Source organism: Ziziphus jujuba, chromosome 5, assembly GCF_031755915.1.
Source record: "Ziziphus jujuba cultivar Dongzao chromosome 5, ASM3175591v1".
Classification (NCBI taxonomy): Eukaryota; Viridiplantae; Streptophyta; class Magnoliopsida; order Rosales; family Rhamnaceae; genus Ziziphus; species Ziziphus jujuba.
The window spans coordinates 11,120,334-11,141,612 of record NC_083383.1 but is presented as its reverse complement, the minus strand read 5'-3'; the positions used below and the strand labels follow the sequence as shown (position 1 = coordinate 11,141,612).

At 33.7% G+C, this 21,279-nt stretch overlaps 2 protein-coding genes across 2 annotated transcripts; both read left to right on the top strand.

Moving 5' to 3' along the window:
* Positions 1 to 5,003: 5,003 nt before the first annotated feature.
* On the top strand, positions 5,004 to 9,016 carry LOC107420757 (phospho-2-dehydro-3-deoxyheptonate aldolase 1, chloroplastic). The gene is made up of 5 exons (XM_016029794.4): positions 5,004 to 5,881; positions 6,002 to 6,279; positions 6,752 to 7,028; positions 7,217 to 7,462; positions 8,542 to 9,016. The coding sequence occupies exons 1-5, from the start codon at positions 5,300 to 5,302 to the stop codon at positions 8,797 to 8,799; spliced, it is 1,641 nt and encodes a 546-aa protein (XP_015885280.2). The 5' UTR covers positions 5,004 to 5,299; the 3' UTR covers positions 8,800 to 9,016.
* A 3,173-nt stretch (positions 9,017 to 12,189) lies between these two features.
* On the top strand, positions 12,190 to 21,218 carry LOC107420754 (lysine-specific demethylase JMJ21). The gene is made up of 16 exons (XM_016029792.4): positions 12,190 to 12,555; positions 12,835 to 12,951; positions 13,075 to 13,130; positions 13,288 to 13,430; positions 14,473 to 14,670; positions 14,764 to 14,963; positions 15,702 to 15,801; positions 15,900 to 16,475; positions 16,899 to 17,021; positions 17,107 to 17,187; positions 17,261 to 17,592; positions 17,707 to 17,952; positions 18,751 to 18,835; positions 18,943 to 19,168; positions 20,045 to 20,213; positions 20,714 to 21,218. The coding sequence occupies exons 1-16, from the start codon at positions 12,413 to 12,415 to the stop codon at positions 20,853 to 20,855; spliced, it is 2,937 nt and encodes a 978-aa protein (XP_015885278.3). The 5' UTR covers positions 12,190 to 12,412; the 3' UTR covers positions 20,856 to 21,218.
* Positions 21,219 to 21,279: the final 61 nt, after the last annotated feature.

Genomic DNA, 21,279 nt, shown 5'->3' with positions numbered 1-21,279 from the left:
TATGATTTGGTGGGAAAAAAAGGAACACGGTAGGCGTCTCCTGAGACATCAGTGTATATTTTATAGAGTATATGCCTTCCCAAGTGGTCAATATACCATGATTTTCAAAGTTATCATCACAAGTCAATCCCTTCTTTTAGAAAATTCCTCAACTTTAACCAATCACACACGCAAATCAATAGCACACAGCCGCACCTAATCATCAACACCGGTCTCTCACCTAACTTATGAAATTAATCACTAGAATGAAAAAGAATAAATTTAAAATGATTAAATTTTTTTATTAAAATTTTAATATTTATAATTTAATAATTTTTAAATAATTTATTTATTTATATAAAACAATATAAATTTAACACTATTAAAAACTATTATATAATTAATTATCAAAATTTTAATAAAAAAAATTTAATATATATAACATTGTCAAAAAACAAATAGAAGAAAAACAGAAATATGCCATGTCATGTACTGATGCAACCGACACGCGTCCATTGAAAATGAGAGTTATTTTTTATTTTTATTTTTTCCTCCTATGCATTTTCCTTTTCAGATGGTGGTAGGAGGAGAGTGTGGGAAGTGGAAGGGGGTAGATGGGTGACTTGGACTAGATTATCATTACGATTATTATTTATTATTTCTAATATATTTTTCTTAAAAAGGAGTTTTAGGTTTAACCCAACAACGTTGAAAACAAACCCAAACACTCTGAAATCTAAAACAAGAGTTTGCTCTGCTTAAAAGAAAGGAATGTATTTAATCTTCTATAGCTTCCGCCTTCCAGCAGTAAATTGCTTTTGGACACTCTTTTTTAGTTCCATGGACATTGAACAAGGCTTTGTGACTACATAAAGCTATATAACTTGTTAGGTAAACTTGTGCTTTGTTGTGGTTTTTATTTATATTATATATATGCATGCTTCGGCTGCGGCCTTTGGCCTTGGCTCGGCTTTAATTATTTATTAATTTTGTGGTTGCTGGCCTGTGGGTCATACTCATATCATATCTACTATTTTTTATTTTATTTTATTTTAATTTTTCTGAAAATCATATATGTGCTAATTTGTGAGCATTTGTGAAGTCACTACTTATGGGAACCTGTCACTTTTACAATTGTTGGACCAAGATTTTAAAGTCACTCTACTCATTACCGGAAGAAAATTAAGTCTTGGAATTCATATGTATTCTAAGATAAAATTAAGTCACTCAACCCATTGTTTTTATTTTTTTGGTGGAATCTTCAAATCCGTGTACATGATTATTTTATTTTTATGTACATGATTATTTTATTTTTACTTTTTTTACTTAGAACAACGTTTGTGTTATTCGAATTGGGTTTAGAAGCAAGCAAATTTGTTTATTGAAAATTTTAAATAAATAAATTTTAAAAAAAAGTTTGTTGGTGTCTTAAAAAAATAGCAAATAACTTGGTAAATAAGTTTTATTTCTCGAAATAGTTGTTTTAATAGAGGTCATCTCTCCCTCGTGTCAATGAAGACTAAAAGACTGAATAGTCTGAATTCCGACGATCAAAGTCAAGGTGAGATTTTATTTATAAACTGAAGACAAGTGTTCGAAGGCGATGATTTAACGTCAACTGTTCCTGTTTGTTCAGAAAAAAAAAAAAAAAAAGCATTGTAGCAACTAGCAAGTGATCTGTTTGGCTGATTCTTTTACTCTTGTATATATTATGTTAAAAAGTTAAATACATTAATTTAGCGAATATTGAATAAACCTAACATATATTCCCCAAATCAATCATATTTAGGATATCAAATTAACTCCGCTTCAACATATGATTGATTCATTATGAAGCCTTTGGCGTATAAAAATAGTATGTATTTTTTTACGAAGATCAATTAGGGCCTTTGCATGGTCCACAATGAATTTATTTATAATCAGTAAATGATATCAACTAGTGTTTGTTTTATGTAAAATGAGGTAAAAAAAATTAATTAAAAGTAAACAAGTACACTTTGTTTTTCTTTTTCTTTTATATATATATATATAATAAGGCTACGATACGATCCATATGCATACGAATTCACATATACATGCGCATACGTGTTTTAAAAAACATATTAATTTTGCTGTGTATATATACAACACTGTATACAGCAAAATCGATATTTTTTTAAAAAATATTAATTTTAGTGCATATTTACATACGAATAAATCGCATTATAATATATATATATATATATCTAACCCAATTGACATTTGTTATCATTGTTATATGTGCTGCTCCTGAAATGCTTTTGATTAAAAGGTTATTGTTTTGAGATTGATATGAACTCCATTACTAGCTAATTTATATCAGATTCATCCTGCATTAGATTTCCAATATGGTATACATTGATATCTTTTACTTGAAGGTGGTAGTACTTTTACTCTTGATTCTTTTGCCTGGATGTCATCATTGCCACTTTTTCCAGCATTACTTATTAATTTTCAACTATATGGTATATGCATATAAGTTGGTTGGTAGATTAGGTTTACAGCAGTATACTTATGTAGCTACCTCCTTCAGCTCCTTCAGTCAATAATTGATAAGACTGTTCCTAATTAATAAAAATCAGAAGCTAACAAAATCAAATTTGTGTAATTTATTATATACATATATATATATAAACAACTTTTAGGGATAAATTCCCTTCAAATTGTTTGAAAGAATACTCACTTACTTTATGCTTATCTTGTTTCATTAAGCACACCTTATTATATTTTCATAAATTATTTTTTATCAAAATTTGTAATATTTCACAACCAATACTCTTCGTACGGATTTCAACCCAAAAAACCTCTTCGTACGGACACATATATAGTTTTGGAGATATAATTAATTCACACTAAAAGAACAAACAAACCGCAACAGAATTAACATAACGAGTAATTTATGAGTAGAATCCCTCACCACCTCGGTAGAAAATTCAATTATATTTAATGTTTGTTCCTTTGGTTATTTTTATGAATGAAATAACTTTATCAAAAATGCTATTTATTCTGATAAAATATATTTTTTAATAAATATATATATATATATATATATATATATATTTGTTTTTTGGGAGTTAGAATAGGGAAGGATCCACTTGCCCCAAAATGTAAAAGCTACACATAGATCATCCGGGACCTAGCAACCCCAATTACACCTTGAACAAAAAATTCTCCTAGAACATTTTGATGAATACTTTATGAAAATTATACGTATTTAGTTGTTGCCAAATGAATATGTCATTGCATTATTAACTTATATTAGGAGTGACAACTGGATTGGATAAAATTAAATAATGAGAAATTCGACGCCACTTGATAATAATCAACTAATTTTCTTGCTCATCGAGTTTTACTCTACCCCCCCCCCCCCCCACCTTACATTGTATTTCTTCCCGTCAGATTCGGATGTGGGCCAAGTGAATCCAACCTAAACCCGAATTGATGCTTATAATAAATTTTATAAGTTCACTTATCTGTCTTAGTTTATATTAAATTTTAAACTCATAAAAATAACAACATTTTGTTTTGTCAATTACTTTGTGAACAATTTGGTGCATGCAGCGTTAATTAAAAAAAAAAAAAAGAGTAAAAATAAAATTTTGGTGCATGTAGTTTTTTACCCAAAAAGAAAATGGTATATGTGGTTCTATTGGAACTTTATATCAACGAAAGAATTAAAAAGAATGAGTTTTTTTTTTTTTTTTTTGGGAGAACTATAAAGTATAATTTTGCAAAAGCTAATAATTTAACCAGCATTTTGCATTTGTTCAAAAAATTAAAAAATCAGCATTTTGTATAAAATTTACAAGTTTTAGAATTATGAAGATAAATAAGAAAAAAAAGTTAAAAATTCAATAAATAACTGAATAAATTATTTTAAAAAGTAAAAACCGGATTAAGGGCATAATTAATATGCAAAATAGATGTAAGAATAAAATAAATATTTCATAGAATTGACTATTACTATATTTGATATATTTTAAATTTCAAAATAATTATTTCATAAAAATACTTATTTTTTATTTGAAAAATAATTATTCATTTTAAGAAGTTCAAAATTATTATTCTTTACTATTTGTTTATTTGAAAGATAAATATTCTGATTATATGTAAAATATATTCAAATCAAAATTAATTATCCTAATTAAAATTACATATTTCATTAACTTTTATTAAATTTATTTTTTTTAAAACAATATTTATAAAAAATAAATATTAAATATAATTTAGAATAATAACTTAAACATATAACATAAATATTTATTTTTTTAAATTTTATAAATATATATTTCTATTTATAAAAAAAATCATTCTATACATGAATCTGAGATGACAAATTAAACTAGCATTCTTTTTTTTTTTCTTTTTTTTCTTATATTCACTGCCTTGATTTTAGGATATATCAACTATTAATAAAATATTTGTCAGAAATTTAGCATATTGATGCAATGTCTCACCAATAAAATATTTTACCCAAAAGACAGTGAATCATTATCTTTCACTCACTTTCTTGTAAATATGCATTACATCCGCCACCACCGCTTATCAGTTTTTCATGTCCATTTCAATCAGAATCATTAGCAGAATTGTTATTTTCTTATAAAATTTTAGGATTTTTTTTTTTTCGTGTTTAATTAGTTTTTCTTTTTTCTTTTTTGTTGAACCATAATTTATTTCCGTCTCTATGTTGTTATAATTTCTCACGTGCGGGTTTTCACAGCCCGTTGTTGTCAGCCGGTATAACAAGTTTACTTAAAAACAAAATAATAAAAAAAAAGCACGTTTATTTTCTCCGTGAGGCGAAAGTGGTTTTTATCACTAAGAAACAGCCCCCAAAAAAAAAAAAAAAAAAACCGGTTTATTCGGCTAGTATCGGCTCGGCTTCACATGGCTCGATTAGTAATGGTGGTGGTAGTAGTAGTAGGTGGGTAGAGCCGTGAGAAACGATCAATGAATTTGACTCCATCCCCTAAATTCAGAAACAAAAATTCCCCAGAAACACCCTCGAAATGCATCAAAATTTCGATAATACCCAAGCTCAGGCCTCAACTACCACCGCGACGTCTCTACCAGACACACCCTCTCCCTTGTTTCCCCTACCCCGCGTGACCGTGTCTCTCTCTGTCTCTCTCTCCCACCGAAACCCTCAAAAACATAAGTGGCATTGGGCTGTCATTTCCTTATAAAACCCTTGCCTTGTCCTTCAAAGCCTCCTCAGGTACCTTTGAGATCTCTATCTCTCTGTTACTCATTCTGTGGTATAGAGGGAAGGAATTTTTAAGGGATACCCAATTAAACAATAATGGCTCTCACAGGCTCTACTTCCGTGGTCTCCGCCAAATCTTTGATTCAGGGTCAGTCTCTGTTATCTTCTTCTAAATCTCACCAACCATCTTTCTCTACCAACCCCATCAATAAGCCCAAGTCTCTCGGCCCCATCGTCGCGGTCCACGCCGCCGAACCTGCTAAGAACCCTGTTGTCTCTGATAAGCCCACGAAGCAGCAGAGTCCGACGGTGTCTTCTTCTTCTTCTTCTTCGACGACGACGACTACGTCGACCAACAATGCGGTTTCTGGTAAATGGACCTTGGACAGCTGGAAAACAAAGAAGGCGCTGCAGTTGCCTGAATATCCTGATAAGGAAGACCTTGAGACGGTTCTGAAGACGCTCGAAGCTTTCCCTCCTATAGTTTTCGCCGGAGAGGCCAGGAACTTGGAGGAGCGTTTGGGAGAAGCCGCCTTGGGAAACGCTTTTCTTCTTCAGGGGGGAGACTGCGCTGAGAGTTTCAAGGAGTTCAATGCCAATAACATTCGTGACACTTTCAGGATTCTCCTTCAGATGGGTGCTGTTTTGATGTTTGGAGGTCAAATGCCCGTCATTAAGGTGTTTGTTTGATTTTTTTGGAAGTTTTCTGGGTTTTTTTTTTTATTTTTTATTTTTTTGCTTTTTAGATTAAGATTGTACTAAATCGTGAATATGGGTCTGTTGCGATTGGTGGTTTAGGTGGGAAGAATGGCCGGTCAATTTGCGAAGCCGAGATCGGATCCTTTTGAGGAGAAGGATGGTGTGAAGCTTCCCAGTTACAGAGGTGACAACGTAAACGGAGATGCCTTCGATGCGAAATCGAGGATTCCAGACCCTCAAAGGTTGATTAGAGCCTACTGTCAATCTGCGGCTACTCTGAACCTTCTGAGAGCTTTCGCCACTGGAGGATATGCGGCTATGCAGAGGGTCACCCAGTGGAATCTGGATTTCACCGAGCACAGCGAGCAGGGAGATAGGTGAGTCAGAGACTTGGTTTGTTTTCATTGCATCTGGTGAAAAATCTCAGAAAATATTTTGATTATAGTTTCAAATTATGGTGGTTACACTGTGTGATAAAATTTATGCCTTAAATACCCTCGATCGTAATCTATGAGCAAGGTTTCTTTGTTTTTTTTTTTTTTTTGGTTCCCTATTCTCTAGCAAAGCTTGTTTTTTGGGCAAAATCCTTGTGCCCCTTTTTATATTGTGTGGGTAATGATTTGTCCTTGCAGAATATGCGCATATGGGATGGTTTCTAATTGTTTGAACAATAATAATAGAACCTTGAAAATTGACAGCATCCAAGTCTATATCACTTTATTAAGTTTGCAGTTTTTTGCTTCAAATATTACATGATAATTATAACTTAATTGAACCGTTATCATTTCATAGGATCTAAGCTTTGAAACATAAATTTGATTGTGTGGGTACCTGGTTTTGGAATGGCAGGTACCGGGAACTAGCTCACCGGGTTGATGAGGCTCTTGGATTCATGGCTGCAGCTGGGCTCACCGTAGACCATCCAATCATGACAACTACTGAATTTTGGACCTCTCATGAGTGCTTGCTCTTGCCATATGAGCAATCGCTTACGAGATTGGATTCAACTTCTGGCCTTTACTATGATTGCTCTGCTCACATGCTTTGGGTAGGTGAACGTACCAGGCAACTAGATGGTGCCCATGTTGAGTTTCTGAGAGGAGTTGCTAATCCCTTGGGTATTAAGGTAATTGACATGTTTTTTAATAATTCCTGTTCGTCTAATTATCTTTACAAATCAATAATATTTAAGGAGATCATCATTGTAATCCTTGTTGTATCTTGGATATGTGTTCTTTAGTCATTTAATGTGCAAGACTTTGTTAAGCAATTATATTTTAGGAAACTGACACTTGATCACTCTCTTTGATGCAGGTGAGTGATAAGATGAATCCCAATGACCTAGTCAAGCTCATTGAGATTTTGAATCCTCAGAACAAACCAGGGAGGATAACAGTCATCGCAAGAATGGGAGCAGAGAACATGAGAGTGAAGCTTCCCCATCTTATTAGGGCAGTTCGCAGAGCTGGGCAAATTGTCACATGGGTTAGTGATCCTATGCATGGGAATACCATCAAGGCTCCCTGTGGTCTCAAAACACGCCCCTTCGATGCCATCAGGGTATGATAGTTATCTTTTACTTCTTTTCTATGCGTGGGAACTCTATTCTGGTAACCAATGTCTGAATGCTTCATATAACGGAACCGCCTCTTTTGTCTTTTTGTAACATATGGATGAAAAAAATCCCTTTCTGGATGAAGTGTTGCATGGTATAGAGAATAGAAAGATGGGGATAAGATTTGTCTTTATCGGTATAAATGACAATTAATGTTCATTTAAATCTAGAACATGTGGCACTGAAGTAGAGTGTCCGAGCAGTGCAAAAGTTTGTTAGTTTAAACGCAAGGTGGACATAGCAGCTGTTCCACTTGCATGTGGTTTTTAATTGTCTTTTAAGTTTTGATTTTTGCATGTGGTTTTTAATTGTCTTTTAAGTTTTGATTTAGAATCATGTGGTTTTCAATTGTCTTTTAAGTTTTGATTTAGAATCCACTTATTAAGTCTTGTTTTCATGCCTAGCTTAACTAGCTTTCCTGCATTATTTTTGGTTCTATTTCACTGAACATCAATTTATATCACTAGATGCTGCTTTTTAGTAAATTGACCAGGTTACCATTGTATCCTTGCAATTAAGAGAAGGCGAAAATTGTCCATATGTCTAAAACTTTTATAGATAGTTTGATGATTGGCATTTGAGCATTCATGAGGTTGGCAACTAGATTAACTTTACTGAGTAGTAGTAGTAGTAGGCATTCATAGCTTTACTAAGTTTTATAAGATCACAAAGTTTAGGCCCTTCTTAGGATTATATACCAATTCCATTGAACGGAATGTTTTTTGCTTGATCATGGATGATAGTTTCCCTGTTGATGGAGATATTTTGTGAACTTAATGAAGCATAGAAATCTCTTGAGCTTTCCAGCACAAGAGTCCTTAACTTTCTTGCATTCTGAGTACTTTAGTATAAGAAGCCATAAATGTACTTTTAGTTTTAGCGCAAGAGTCGATAATTTTTCCATTTGTGATACATTTGATTGTTATTATTTGGATTACTTAAAAAAAGTTGCATACTATTTAGGTTATGCAGTTGTTAAAAAAATAAAGCCAGTATCATTACAGTGCCATTTGTACATGTGCAGGCTGAGGTGAGAGCATTCTTTGACGTGCATGAGCAAGAAGGAAGTCATCCTGGAGGAGTTCATCTGGAGATGACAGGCCAGAATGTGACCGAATGCATTGGAGGATCTCGCACTGTGACATTTGATGACTTGAGCTCCCGCTACCACACTCACTGTGATCCTAGGCTTAATGCATCTCAGTCTCTTGAGCTTGCCTTTATCATTGCTGAGCGCCTTAGAAAACGAAGGATCAGTTCACAGCAACTCTTGTCGCTTTAGGGCTGTAGATTGGCTTTTAAGACTGCTGAAATGGTCTTTCGTGTTTTTATTTTTTCTTTCTTTTTTATTTCTCCCCAAAATTATTAGTTGCTGTATTAATATATAATTTACTGGATTTTTAGAGTAAATTTATGATGTGTGCTGTATGTATACTGGAAGTAATGGTTTGAGACTTTTCATCCCAAAAAGGAATAAAGGGAAGCATTTATAATGGCAAGTAGTGTATTTTTGAGCTGGTATTAACTATTCTGTTGATTTTCCTATTATTGGGTGAGATTCGAATTCTTAAAAAAAAAAAAAAAAAAAAAAAAAGAAAAAATTTTACAGTTGAAAACGGTTGTCATAGTAATCTGAAATTTTTTAAAAAAATCAAATTTTTTTTTTGTTTGGATGAATTTTAAGAAGAAAAATTTATGAACCGGTAGAAAATAAATATATAAAAATTAACATGTAAAATTGATCATTGCAAATATATATCATTCTGAAAATTCTATTAAAAAATTAATTTAACTTTTTTTTTTTTGAATTTAATTTAATTTATTTTTTTAAATATAATTTTATCTTTTAATTTTAATTAAATAAATTATCTAATTATTTGTAATCTTTTCTCCCTTAAATGCAAATGGATCGCACATGAAACAGTTTTTAAAAGCAATTGAAATCTTTTCACATAACCATTATTATAGCCACGAGATAAGATGTCACGTGTGATGTGATGGAGGAATATTGACTCGTGAGAGAAACAAACATCGAAACGTCCGCCTATCCCAGAGCCAGTCCATTCTGACCCATATTGTTCATCACCGCCAAACCGTTCCTGACCCCACCTAGAAACGACACGAACGAGATGCAAAAATCGATGCTCTTCATCGCCTCCACAATCGTTGCTCTTCTCCGATCACCGGCGACTTTCGCCTCACCTCCTCCCCATTCCTCGCCGAAACTCCGGCTTGTGCTAAGTGTCTGACGCAATTTCCTGCTTCAGCAGCCGCTCATCTACCGGGCCCTCCACCTCCGAACCATGACTCGACCCGACCCAATTTGAGGACCAGGTCCTGAGGAATGCATAGGCAGGAATCACCAGCGGCGAAGCCACGAGCAGGACGGCGGCGACATTCCGGGAGAAGAGGATGCCTTATTTGGATACGAAATCGTAAGCGAGGAGGAAAAGAGCGACAGCAACGACGACGGCGCTGAAGAGGTAGAAGAAGCGGGGCTCCACGTTGACATCGGCGGCGGAGTCGGAGGGAGGGATTTCACAGAGGAAGAGCATGGCGGTGAAGCAGATGGCGAGGGTTGCGAAGGAGAGCATGAGGAGGAAGCTGGAAGGGTTGTCGTGGAAGAGCGCGGAGCAGAGGTAGGTGAAAAGGGCGGTGCGGAGGCCCACAAAGCCTTTGAGAATGCCAGAAATCGGTCCTCTGTTCTTGCGGAAGTTCCTTATGCAGGTCACCAGTATCGCCGTGTTAGTGCAATTGCCAATTGCTCTCCCATGCATAGAAATATGCTCATCTGTCTATAATTTTAACTTTTTTTAAAAATTTATACATTAAAGGACAAAATCAAGAACATATAGCATGATTTTTTTGCAATTATTTCCAGTAATTTTAGTATGAATGAAAGAAACACTCCAGGCTTGGTCCATCTTGTTGTTCGCTTTTCGTTTGTTTCTAGAGAAAATGCGAGAAAACAAAATTTTAGCTCTTGCCCCCCGGGGGGGGGGGGGGAGAAGATCATCGTTGGCTTCGCAGTCAATTTTCTGTTTTTCAAAATTAGATAATTATAATTATGTCGTCAATATATAAATAATTCTGTTTCACTTATTATTTTCAAATTTTGTTGTGGTTATATGTGAAAAGATCTCAATTGCCCTTTAAAACGGATTAACATGCTATTCATGTGCGTTTAGCAGAGGAAAACTTACAGAGTTAAGCAAAAAGATGAATGGTGTTCAAAAAATTGAAAGTTTAAGAATAAAATTACGAAAAGAAAAAATGTTTTAGGGGTCGTTTAACAGTGTTTAGGAAACCACAATAATAATAATGCCATTTTTAAAGAAGACAGTGATATGACATAATAATGCTATTGTTAAAGAAGACAGTATGACGACGGTGATACGACAGATGCTCTTTCTAAGGCAGCCATGACGGCTGCTGATATAACGTGGTCTTTCCACCTCTCTGATATTTGTACTAGACATTTTTTGGATGATATGTTAGGACATCGGCATTTCTGATTTGCTTAGTTTAGTTTTACATTCCCTGTGTTCTTTTAATAAATTTTTAGCTCGTTAAGTTGAGAGTTGGATGTCTCTCTCATATTCTATTCTGCAAGTAATTTTTCCTAATTTATGCCTATTTTTGTTGGGAAAAAATGAAAAAGGGGCTGATATACCATGACAATGCCAATTGAAATTAATTATAAACAAAAAAAGAAAAAAATGCAGTCATTGAGAATTTAATCCTCCTTGTGTAAATTGCTTATTAATATTTATTAGAAAAGTTGTAGCTGATCTATGAAAGTATTCTACAGATTTATTACAAATTTATATTTTTATTTATATTTAAAATTATTATTAAAAATATTTATTAAATAAATATAATTTTTTATCATAAATAAACAATTAAACATTTCATATGTTAAAAAGTAGTATATCATTGAATGTATTAAATATATTTATAATTATATTATTAAATATTTTTAAATATAAATATTTTAAATATATTTAGAAATATACAATTCAAATCCATTTAAAAATATACTATTGAAATTCTTTAAATTCGAATACCATAAATATATTTAGAATTATATAACTAAATATGTCCTGAATATCTTTAAAAATATTCATTATTTTGAAATTGAATATTCCAATTAATACGTTTTTTTATTGTTTAAAAATATTTAAACTATAAAGAAAATTTTTTAAAATTACCATGAATATCATTCTCTCGCAATCGTGTTGTAAAAAATTTTTATGGAATGATATTTGATTTGTAAGTAATTTATTGGGAAAAAAGTGTTTTTTTTTTTTTTTACTTACTGAAGATTTTATAAATTTTTGTTATTTTAGCTATTAAAAATATTATATAAAATTATTTTATATATTTAAATGATAATATATTAAAAATCATACTTTATGAATTATTTTAGTATTGTGAAAAATACTTCTTCATTTTTTATTAAAAATGTATCAAAAATCCCAAACACCAGAGTCATTGGGAAATTGAATCAAGCCATAGACTTTACTTTTTGTTTTTATAGATAATAACATTAGATTTTGCTTGAAAAATAAAAACAATATTTTATAAAAGAAAAAAGAGATTCTGTATTTTTATTTATTTATTTATTTTGAAACAAGAAATCCTAAATATATATACTTTTTTTTATAAAAAAAAAAATGGACAGGAAAGGAAAGGGAAAAACGGGTAGCGTAGGCAATCTGCGAACACGGTCTAACCGCGGCCTTCAAATACACGGTCGACGCGCGTATGGAAAAGAGGCGGCATATCAAATGTCTTTTAAGAGAATTTCATGCACAGCACGCACACAGACTCGATAGAAATAGTTAGATAGTTTCTGATTCAATTATCGATTTCCATCTGATTGCAATATAGATATGTCGGAAGTCCAGCCGATAGGGCCGACGGATCGCCGGCCGGGCGCTCTCGGAGACCTCCGAGTACTTACCGACGAACTCATCTGTGCCATCTTAGAATACCTCTCTCCTCGGGATGTGGCTCGCCTTGCTTGTGTTAGCAGGTGCTTCCAAATCCAATCCACCATATTCAATTTCCGACTTCCATTTTCGATTTCAACTGCGATTTCTTTTTTTTTTTTTTTGTTGGCCCGAAGACTGTTTGAATCGCATTTATAAGGAATTGGATTGCTAATAGCTTTTGATGTGCATCTAAAACGTGATGCATTGGAAGCTGCAATGTGGAAATTGATGTGGTTTTCTGTTTTTGTAGCTGAATTATATAATTTTTTGCTTTTTTCTTTTTATGAATATATATATATGTTATGTTGAATATGCTGCAGTGTGATGTACATATTGTGCAATGAAGAACCGCTCTGGATGACTTTATGCCTTCAGAAAGTAAAACTAAAAGGTCCACTTCAATACAAAGGCTCCTGGAAGAAAACAGCATTGCATTTGTATGTTTCTCACTCTATGATAAGCACAAACACTATAGTCTTTCTTTTGCTGGTGTCATTGGTTGATTTTTTCTATTTCTTGCGAGTTGCAAAGTTTTTATTTCTGTTCCATTTTGGAAGCAGTGAGCATCCACCTAGCGAAAGCAAAGAACTGTGCCGAAAACCGCTGCAATTTGACGGTAATGTATATTAACTAAATTTCCTGCTAGAAAACTCTCTTTTTTATGATATATCATTTATTGAAGTTTTTGTTTCTCTCATCTAGAGAAAAAGAAATTACTGAAAATTCATTGTTATTAATGATTTCATGGCTCATTTTCTATTTATTTCGTGCAGGATTCAGTTCTTGGTTTTTGCATAGAAGATTGTACAGGTGCTATACCACACTGGATACTTTTAGTTTTGACAACGGTAACGTGGAAAGAAAGAAAGACCCTCCTTTGCAAGGGTTTCATCGCGAGTATGATGGGAAGAAACCGGTATAGTAATTCTGTTTTATTTTCGGATTCAATGATTTAGACTGAATCTAGATGGTGTTAGTAATGCTTCTCTTTTCTTCCAAATTAGTTTATGCCATCACATTGTTTTAGTAGATAGTGATTTTTCTTCCTATTTGTCAGAGTTGGATATTCTGAACATATTATTAGAAGTGTGTGGCAGTTGGCATATGGCAGAAAATTCAATAAAAAAAATTGTTTGGCTTCTATTTAGTATGGAAAATTCTCTATGGCTGATTCCTCTGCATCACTATGTCATTGTCATCTTTATTGCCACACGTCCATGACCCTAAATATGCCACATTTACATGTGGACCACCAAGGAAATTGGCCTGCATCCCCACCTCCACCTTCAGTGCTAAAATACAACACCGCCATTGTGGCACAATGCCAAAATCAACAGTGGCTTTTCTTACTATATTCCTTCACCACCCCATTATTACCACAATACTCTTACCTCTTTCACCACTTTTCCACTGCTCTTATGATCATTCTAGCACCGTGGAACAATACCTAATTTTACCTCTCCTACTGCCTTTTCATGGCAGAACAGCTTCAAAAGCAGTTCCTTTGGATATGGAATATTATTACTTTTATCAATGCTTTGGGTATGCTACTGCTTTTGCATCTAGAAATATCATTACCCTCCTTGTGAAATTTGGTGTTACCACTACTTCTGCTCTCACCGCATTGTTACAAAGAGTTGTGGCCTTTTCCGTTCAAATTGAATTGATAGACTAGTTTTTGAGTTTTGACCATTACTATGTGAAGCGAAAATGCTCTCTTGAATTTCAAAATGAACGAGAAATTATTTTGGGGGGTTCTTTCCCTGATGATGAATAAAATGAAAAGAGTTGGGAAACACAATGTTATACCTGATTGATATCTTTGATGTTTCAGTTTTCCTTTCCTTATAATGGATGGTCTTCTCGTATTCTGAACTTTTATAAGTGGAAAATTGTGAAATCATCATAACTACGTGCCTTATCCTGTTGTAACCAGTTGCTGTTGAACTATATAACAGGTTTTGCTTACTGAATTGGCTGATGCCTGGCCTGCAAGGCATACATGGACAGTTGAGCATTTATTGCTGAATTATGGAGATACAGAATTCAAGATTTCTCAGAGAATTTCTAGTAAAATTTTGATGAAATTCAAGGATTATGTCTCATACATGAAACTTCAGCATGACGAGGATCCCCTATATATTTTTGATGACAAGGTGCTTATTAGAGACATAAAGTTGTTTATAAATTTCTTCTTTTTTTTAAAAAATCTAATGCTTATGCAAATTTTTTTTTGCCCACTTATGCAGTTTGGGGAAATTGCACCAGGTTTATTGAAGGATTACAGTGTACCTCATCTATTTCAAGAGGACTTTTTTGATATCCTTGATAGAGATCAACGACCACCATTTAGATGGCTCATTATTGGTCCAGAGAGGTCTGGTGCCTCTTGGCATGTTGATCCAGCTCTTACCAGCGCCTGGAATACACTTCTATGTGGCCGTAAAAGGTAATATCAGACTAATGTAAAAGCACCAGCAATCTGTGTTTTGCATCTCTCGTGTTGAACATGATTTAGAGTTGTAACATATTCTGGTACAAACTTTCCCTGCTGGTAAATGTGTCATTTGCAATGTGAGAATTTACTTTGTTTTACACCTTTATAGTCCAGGCTCCTCTCAGATAATTACTAAATAGCTTTTAGTTGAACTACTTTTACATTTTCCCTTTTTTTGCCTGAAACAATTTTCAGAGAAGAAAAGTTGGTGTTGGAAAATAAGTAAATGGCCTCGTTTTCTGCTTGATTGTTCTCTTACATGCTAAGTTTTGGTACTATTATGTTTACTATCTTCAATCAGGATATATAGTAATGAAAGGCTACTAGGCTGCCTATAGCTTTGCACTAAAGCCAAAGGCTGAGGCTAGGTTTTGGTTTAAATCAAGTCAACTGGTCTTGCTTCTTGTATTTGGGACACTCAATTTTAGATGGGATATATTAAATTATCATGCTATTGCTAACTAATGAGGATATTGGTAAGCAATTACTCTTTATATAGCTCAGACCAAAGACTATGCAGACAATTTGATCCAATCTTCTCCTTTACCATTCAACTGCAAAAATGTCCTTTTATGTTATAGAACCAAAACCCATGCACAATCAATTATGCAAAGTTTATTTCTTTATGTTTTTTCTTTTGTTATGTAAGACAGCTTATATCTAGGAGGAATTTGGAATTTTTTTTTACAGGTGGGCATTATATCCTCCAGGAAAAGTACCAGCAGGTGTCACAGTACATGTAAATGATGAAGATGGTGATGTCAATATTGAGAGTCCATCTTCATTACAGGTATTCCATCCATTCATTCTTGTCCGTTCTGATTTTCTCTGATTTTGTATTGCATTTCTTTCAAGTTATGCTTATTGGTTCCTCGTACGTGTATCCAGTGGTGGTTAGATTTTTATCCACTCCTTCCTGATGAAGATAAGCCCATTGAGTGTACCCAAATGCCAGGGGAGACGATTTTTGTTCCTAGTGGATGGTGGCATTGTGTCCTAAATCTGGAAACAACTATTGCTGTTACACAAAACTTTGTAAATTCCAGAAACTTTGAATTTGTATGCTTGGACATGGCACCTGGTTATCTTCATAAGGGAGTTTGCCGGGCAGGATTGCTTGCACTTGATGGAGGCAGTTTTGACGACGTCAAAGAGAATATATCCTATGATGAAGATGGTTTGAGTTACTCAGACCTGACAAGGAAAGAGAAAAGGGTCAAAATTCTAAAACCAGGAGAGGATTTAAAATCTGGAAGTGCTATGGATACTGTCTCTAAATATTATAATTTATGGAAAGAAGGTTTTTCTTATGATATCAATTTCTTGTCCATGTTTCTGGATAAGGAGAGAGATCACTACAACTTTCCTTGGAGCTCAGGTAATTGCATGGGACAACGTGAAATGAGAGAATGGCTTTACAAGCTTTGGGTTGGAAAACCAGGAATGAGAGAGCTAATATGGAAGGTATTTCACTTTGTTGTTAGCCTATGCTTTTTAATTTGGATATTGAACCGATACAAAGAAGTAGTGATATATAGCTAAGGAAGCTTGACCTACAAATAATTCTTGGTTCCTTCATTGGTAGCTAGATTAGCAGCTTTCTGACAGTGGACTTCGTAGTCCAAATCATTGTATCTATTCCCTTATAGGAATAAATTATACAGAATCTTTGTAAAACATGTATATTAGATCTTTTTCTTATGAAAGTTATGACTAAAGAGGTTTATTCTTTGCCTCTGTCTTAATGGCATTTATCTTCACTAGTTATGCAAACTTGCCTGTTTAAAAACACTGAAGTGATGTTTTCTTGCTTTTATTTTCCTTATTTTATTTTGTTTTGTTATTATTATTATTTTTTAAAATTTTGTTATGCTTGTAATACGGCAGGGAGCAAGTCTTGCACTAAATGCAGGTAGGTGGTTGGAGTGCCTAGTACAAATTTCTGCCTTCCACAACCTGCCTTCCCCTACAGAATTTGAGAGGCTTCCTGTTGGCACGGGTAGCAATCCTGTAAGTTCTGCAATACTATCATGGTTTTCCAAAATTTACATGTCTATTTGTGGTAACATTGACATGTTATAATTGTTCACTGTAGGTGTATCTCATGTCTGACTGTGTGATCAAAATTTTTGTTGAAGACGGGCCAGAAGCCTCATTTTATGGTTTAGGCACTGAGGTATTGTCTTAATTTTTGCTTGGTCTGACTACCTTTTTTACATTTATCTAATCTATGTGGTGCATTTTTACAGCTTGAATTTTACAGTCTACTACGTAAAGCCAACTCTCCTCTGCAAAATCACATTCCTCAAGTTTTGGCAAGTGGGATACTTTATTGTGAGAATGGATCTTACAAAATTGTCCCTTGGGATGGCAGCAGTGTTCCTGATGTGATTGCTAAGTGCAATTTTCTTCCAGAGAAGTGCAAAGTAGATGGTTTTCCTTTAGGAATATGGAGCAAGAAACATTTTGAATATAGAAAAGCTGGAATATCAATGTATGAATCCAATAATTCTGCTAGATTTACAAGGGTATGGCCATATATAATAACAAAACGGTGCAAAGGAAAAATATTTGCTCAGTTGTAAGTATCTAGTGTTCAAGTTTATTGTTTCAGTTCAAGGTTTTGAATTCCAAATCTGTGAGGAGTATCATAATTCTCCAACTTGCCTTTGGCTTATTTGAGTTATTTTTACAGGAGAGAGAGACTATTATGGGATGATGTGCTTAGTTTAGCTTCCTTTTTGGGAGAGCAGCTACGAAACCTTCATCTCTTGCCCCATCCACCTTGTAGTATTCCAACTTTCTCAGACATTGAACAGCAATCAGAAAATGGTTTTATGAAGGCTGTGCCCTATAAATCAAGCATACCAACTGAATGGGATACCTTCATCAGAACTTTAATGAGGATGAAGAAGGATGTCTTGAGTCGCTTGAGTAAATGGTACCTCTAAACCTGTTATACAGGAGTATTACTTGTGTTAAATATTTTCAACTAGGCTTATTTATGACAAGGTTACTACAGATATTAAATAGTTTCTCTTCTGTCATATAAAGTTAATAGACATGGGAACACGTTCTGGAGTTTAGTTTTTGTCTATGTGGATGGATTTTAGTACTTATCCATGACCTGCTTAATATCATAGAATAATCATGGACAGAGAAAAGGATGAGAAAAAAGATTATTTTACGACTTTTCTGGGAAGAGAAATGTTTATTATTTAATTTCTTTTCCTCATACGAACTTACTTGAAGAAAAGGAAAAATTCTGGAACAGATATCAGATTCTGGTGGACTATAAATTGGTATTTAGTGTCAAATACACATACCAGTTGTCATTAGAAGACATGTCCTGTGGTAACTTTATTTCATTTTATTTTATTTTTTGCTCATTGTCAAGTAGCTTCAAGTGAGTATCATCTAAGAAAGCCATTAGTTAATGTTTCTTCTTCTTCTTCTTTCTCTATCTCTGTCTTCTCTTGACTTTAATAGCTTCTGTTGCAGCTTAATTTATCTAAGAAAGTCCTTAATGTTTAGCTGGCTTAATGGATGTTTGCATGTATGTTATATATTTGAGCTCAGATCTGCAAGGTTGCTTATCACTAGTATTGCAGATTTGTTTTCTATTATAACTACCACTTATTCTTTATTATATTACTAGTGGTGATATTGCTAAAATAAAGTTTCAGTTGTGAAAAATAATATTGTAATGCCTCTGAAGCTTTGAATTTGAACTTTGTAGGGGAGATCCAATACCTAGCACACTAATTGAGAAAGTTGATGAGTACATCCCAAATGATCTTGCCAAGTTGCTTTATGTGTTTGAGGTATCTTCCACATCTATATATGTGATTATCATTACTTTGTTAAAAAAGTACTGTTTGATTAATGAGTATAGTGTGATTTGTAATGTCTTCAACTTAATTGGTTTCAGGATGAAAATGAAGGAAGCAAAGTTTGTAAGCCTTTCTGCTGGGTGCACTCTGATATAATGGATGACAACATTCATATGGAGCCATATGCTAATAGCTCTTGCTTTAGTGGATCCATCGAAGATGATCACATGCAAAACGATGGTTCTTTGAATGGTTGTGGTAACACTATAGAGGGAAAATCATGGCATCCTAGCCACATTCTTGATTTCAGCGACCTTTCTTTAGGTTAGCGTTTTGATTTCTTTAAATATTATTCTGGTTATGGTCTATACTGACAATATTAATTGTTTGGGCTTCTCTGTCATTATTGACATTGACTTTACTAAAATCCTGATGACATATGGTAGGATCTATACTTAAATTTGATTGTAGAATTTGTAATGGAATTTGTAACTCTTTTGAGGTTGACTATAGCACTGCATCAATGGTTGGTGCATTTATATATTCTTTCTGCTATGGCTGCCATCTTTCTATGCAAACATGTCATGGTGCCATTGGTTTGTGGGCAATATCTTTTGCTTTTGACTTTTCTGTTATCCGTATCTATCAGGTGTCCCTGTAGGTGCAACGTGTTTCCTTTTCTATATTTTCTTTTACATGGTTAAAGGAAGATGCATAGATAATTAAAAGTGGAAATGTTTTCGGACTTTGGAGATATGAGATTTTGGTGCATATATCAGTTGGAGTTTAACATTCATCTTTTGGCATGTTTGTCTACTTTGTCTTTTATAAAATAATACAAGGCAATTGTCTGTGATGGATGCTTGTCAAAAGCTGCCTCTTATTATCAATTTTAGTTTTGACCTATTAGGTCTTGCCGCTGATGAAAAAAATGCAAACATACAAGTGATGGATGCTTGTTAAAAGCTGCCTCTTATTATCAATTTTAGTTTTGACCTATTAGGTCTTGTCGCTGATGAAAAAAATGCAAACATTTACTGCATTTGAAATGCTATTTCTTTTGTACTAATTTGTAAGTAGTCAATTTGAGTCGCAAAGAAAGACCTCAAGAAAATGAAATGATTTAGTTAGAATACCACATTAGATCTATCATTATTTTGACAAACTTTATTGATTTTCTTTTCCTTTTTTATTTTGCAGGCGACCCCATTTATGACTTGATACCCATTTACTTGGATGTTTTTAGAGGTGATCCCCATCTCTTGAAGCGATTCTTAGAAAGTTATAAACTTCCTTTGGTGAGAACATCATCCCAGCACAATTTAATGGATAACAGTGACAAATTCAATCGCCTTTCGTATCATGCCATGTAAGTAATGCTCTCCAACTGTGCTTGTTCATTGTCTTACCCGCTTGTTTCTTGTTAATATTGGCCGCTGCAGTCCTTGTAGTACCTGTGAAATTTTGTTACCCTTTTTTGACAGTTTTTAACAGTCTAGTTAACATAAACCAACGAACATAAATTTGGATGTAAATAAATTTTTCTAAGTCACTTGTTTACTTGTTCCTTTTATGCTCGAATGCAAGAGCTTGTTGAATGAATCTTTTTCTTGTCGAGTAAACTAAGCAAAGAGATTCCCTGATTAATGATGTGTATGAAATTGTTTAAGCGCACTTGTTGGATTTAATCTGGCGTAGTTTCTTAAAGTTTATTAACAAGTATATCTCTCGTCAGCTCCTGTTGACTGTTTTATTGAAATTATAGATGTGTATGTGTGTGTTTCTTACCCATATCAATACTATCGCTGTTATATCAGTATTGCAACTTTTATGTCTCACCCCTTGGTTTAAATTTTTCCATGTCCACAGGTGCTACTGTATTTTGCATAAAGAGAATATCTTGGGAGCTATTTTTGATATATGGGAAGAACTTAAAACGGCAGAATCTTGGGAAGAAGTTGAACTTGCAGTATGGAGCGAGCTAAATAATTACAAAGGTTTTCCTTTATGATCTCTACCGTCTTCTTGGATTTGGGTACATTTTGAAGCCTAAGCTGGACATCACTTGGCATCCGTGTATTATAAAAAATCCCAGAAGACAAATGATGCACAGGATATAGTGTTTTATATATTTAATGGAGTTATCAAATTAATTTTTAGTTAGTAGTAGCTGATGATAAACGAGTGTTAATTGACCACAATACCACATTGAAAAAACCACCTGTGTCATGAACCATTTGATTGTTTGTCAATTCAAGTTTGCAGATGCCTACTTCTTACAGACGAAAAATAAACTCCCGAGTTTGTAAGAAACATCACATTGTTGTCAGACTTGATATATTTATTAGACGGACTAAGGAACCTTTTTCTTCTCTTTCCCTTTTTTATTTGTTGACATTCAGACTAAAATCAAGCATCTGGATTGTAAAGCACAG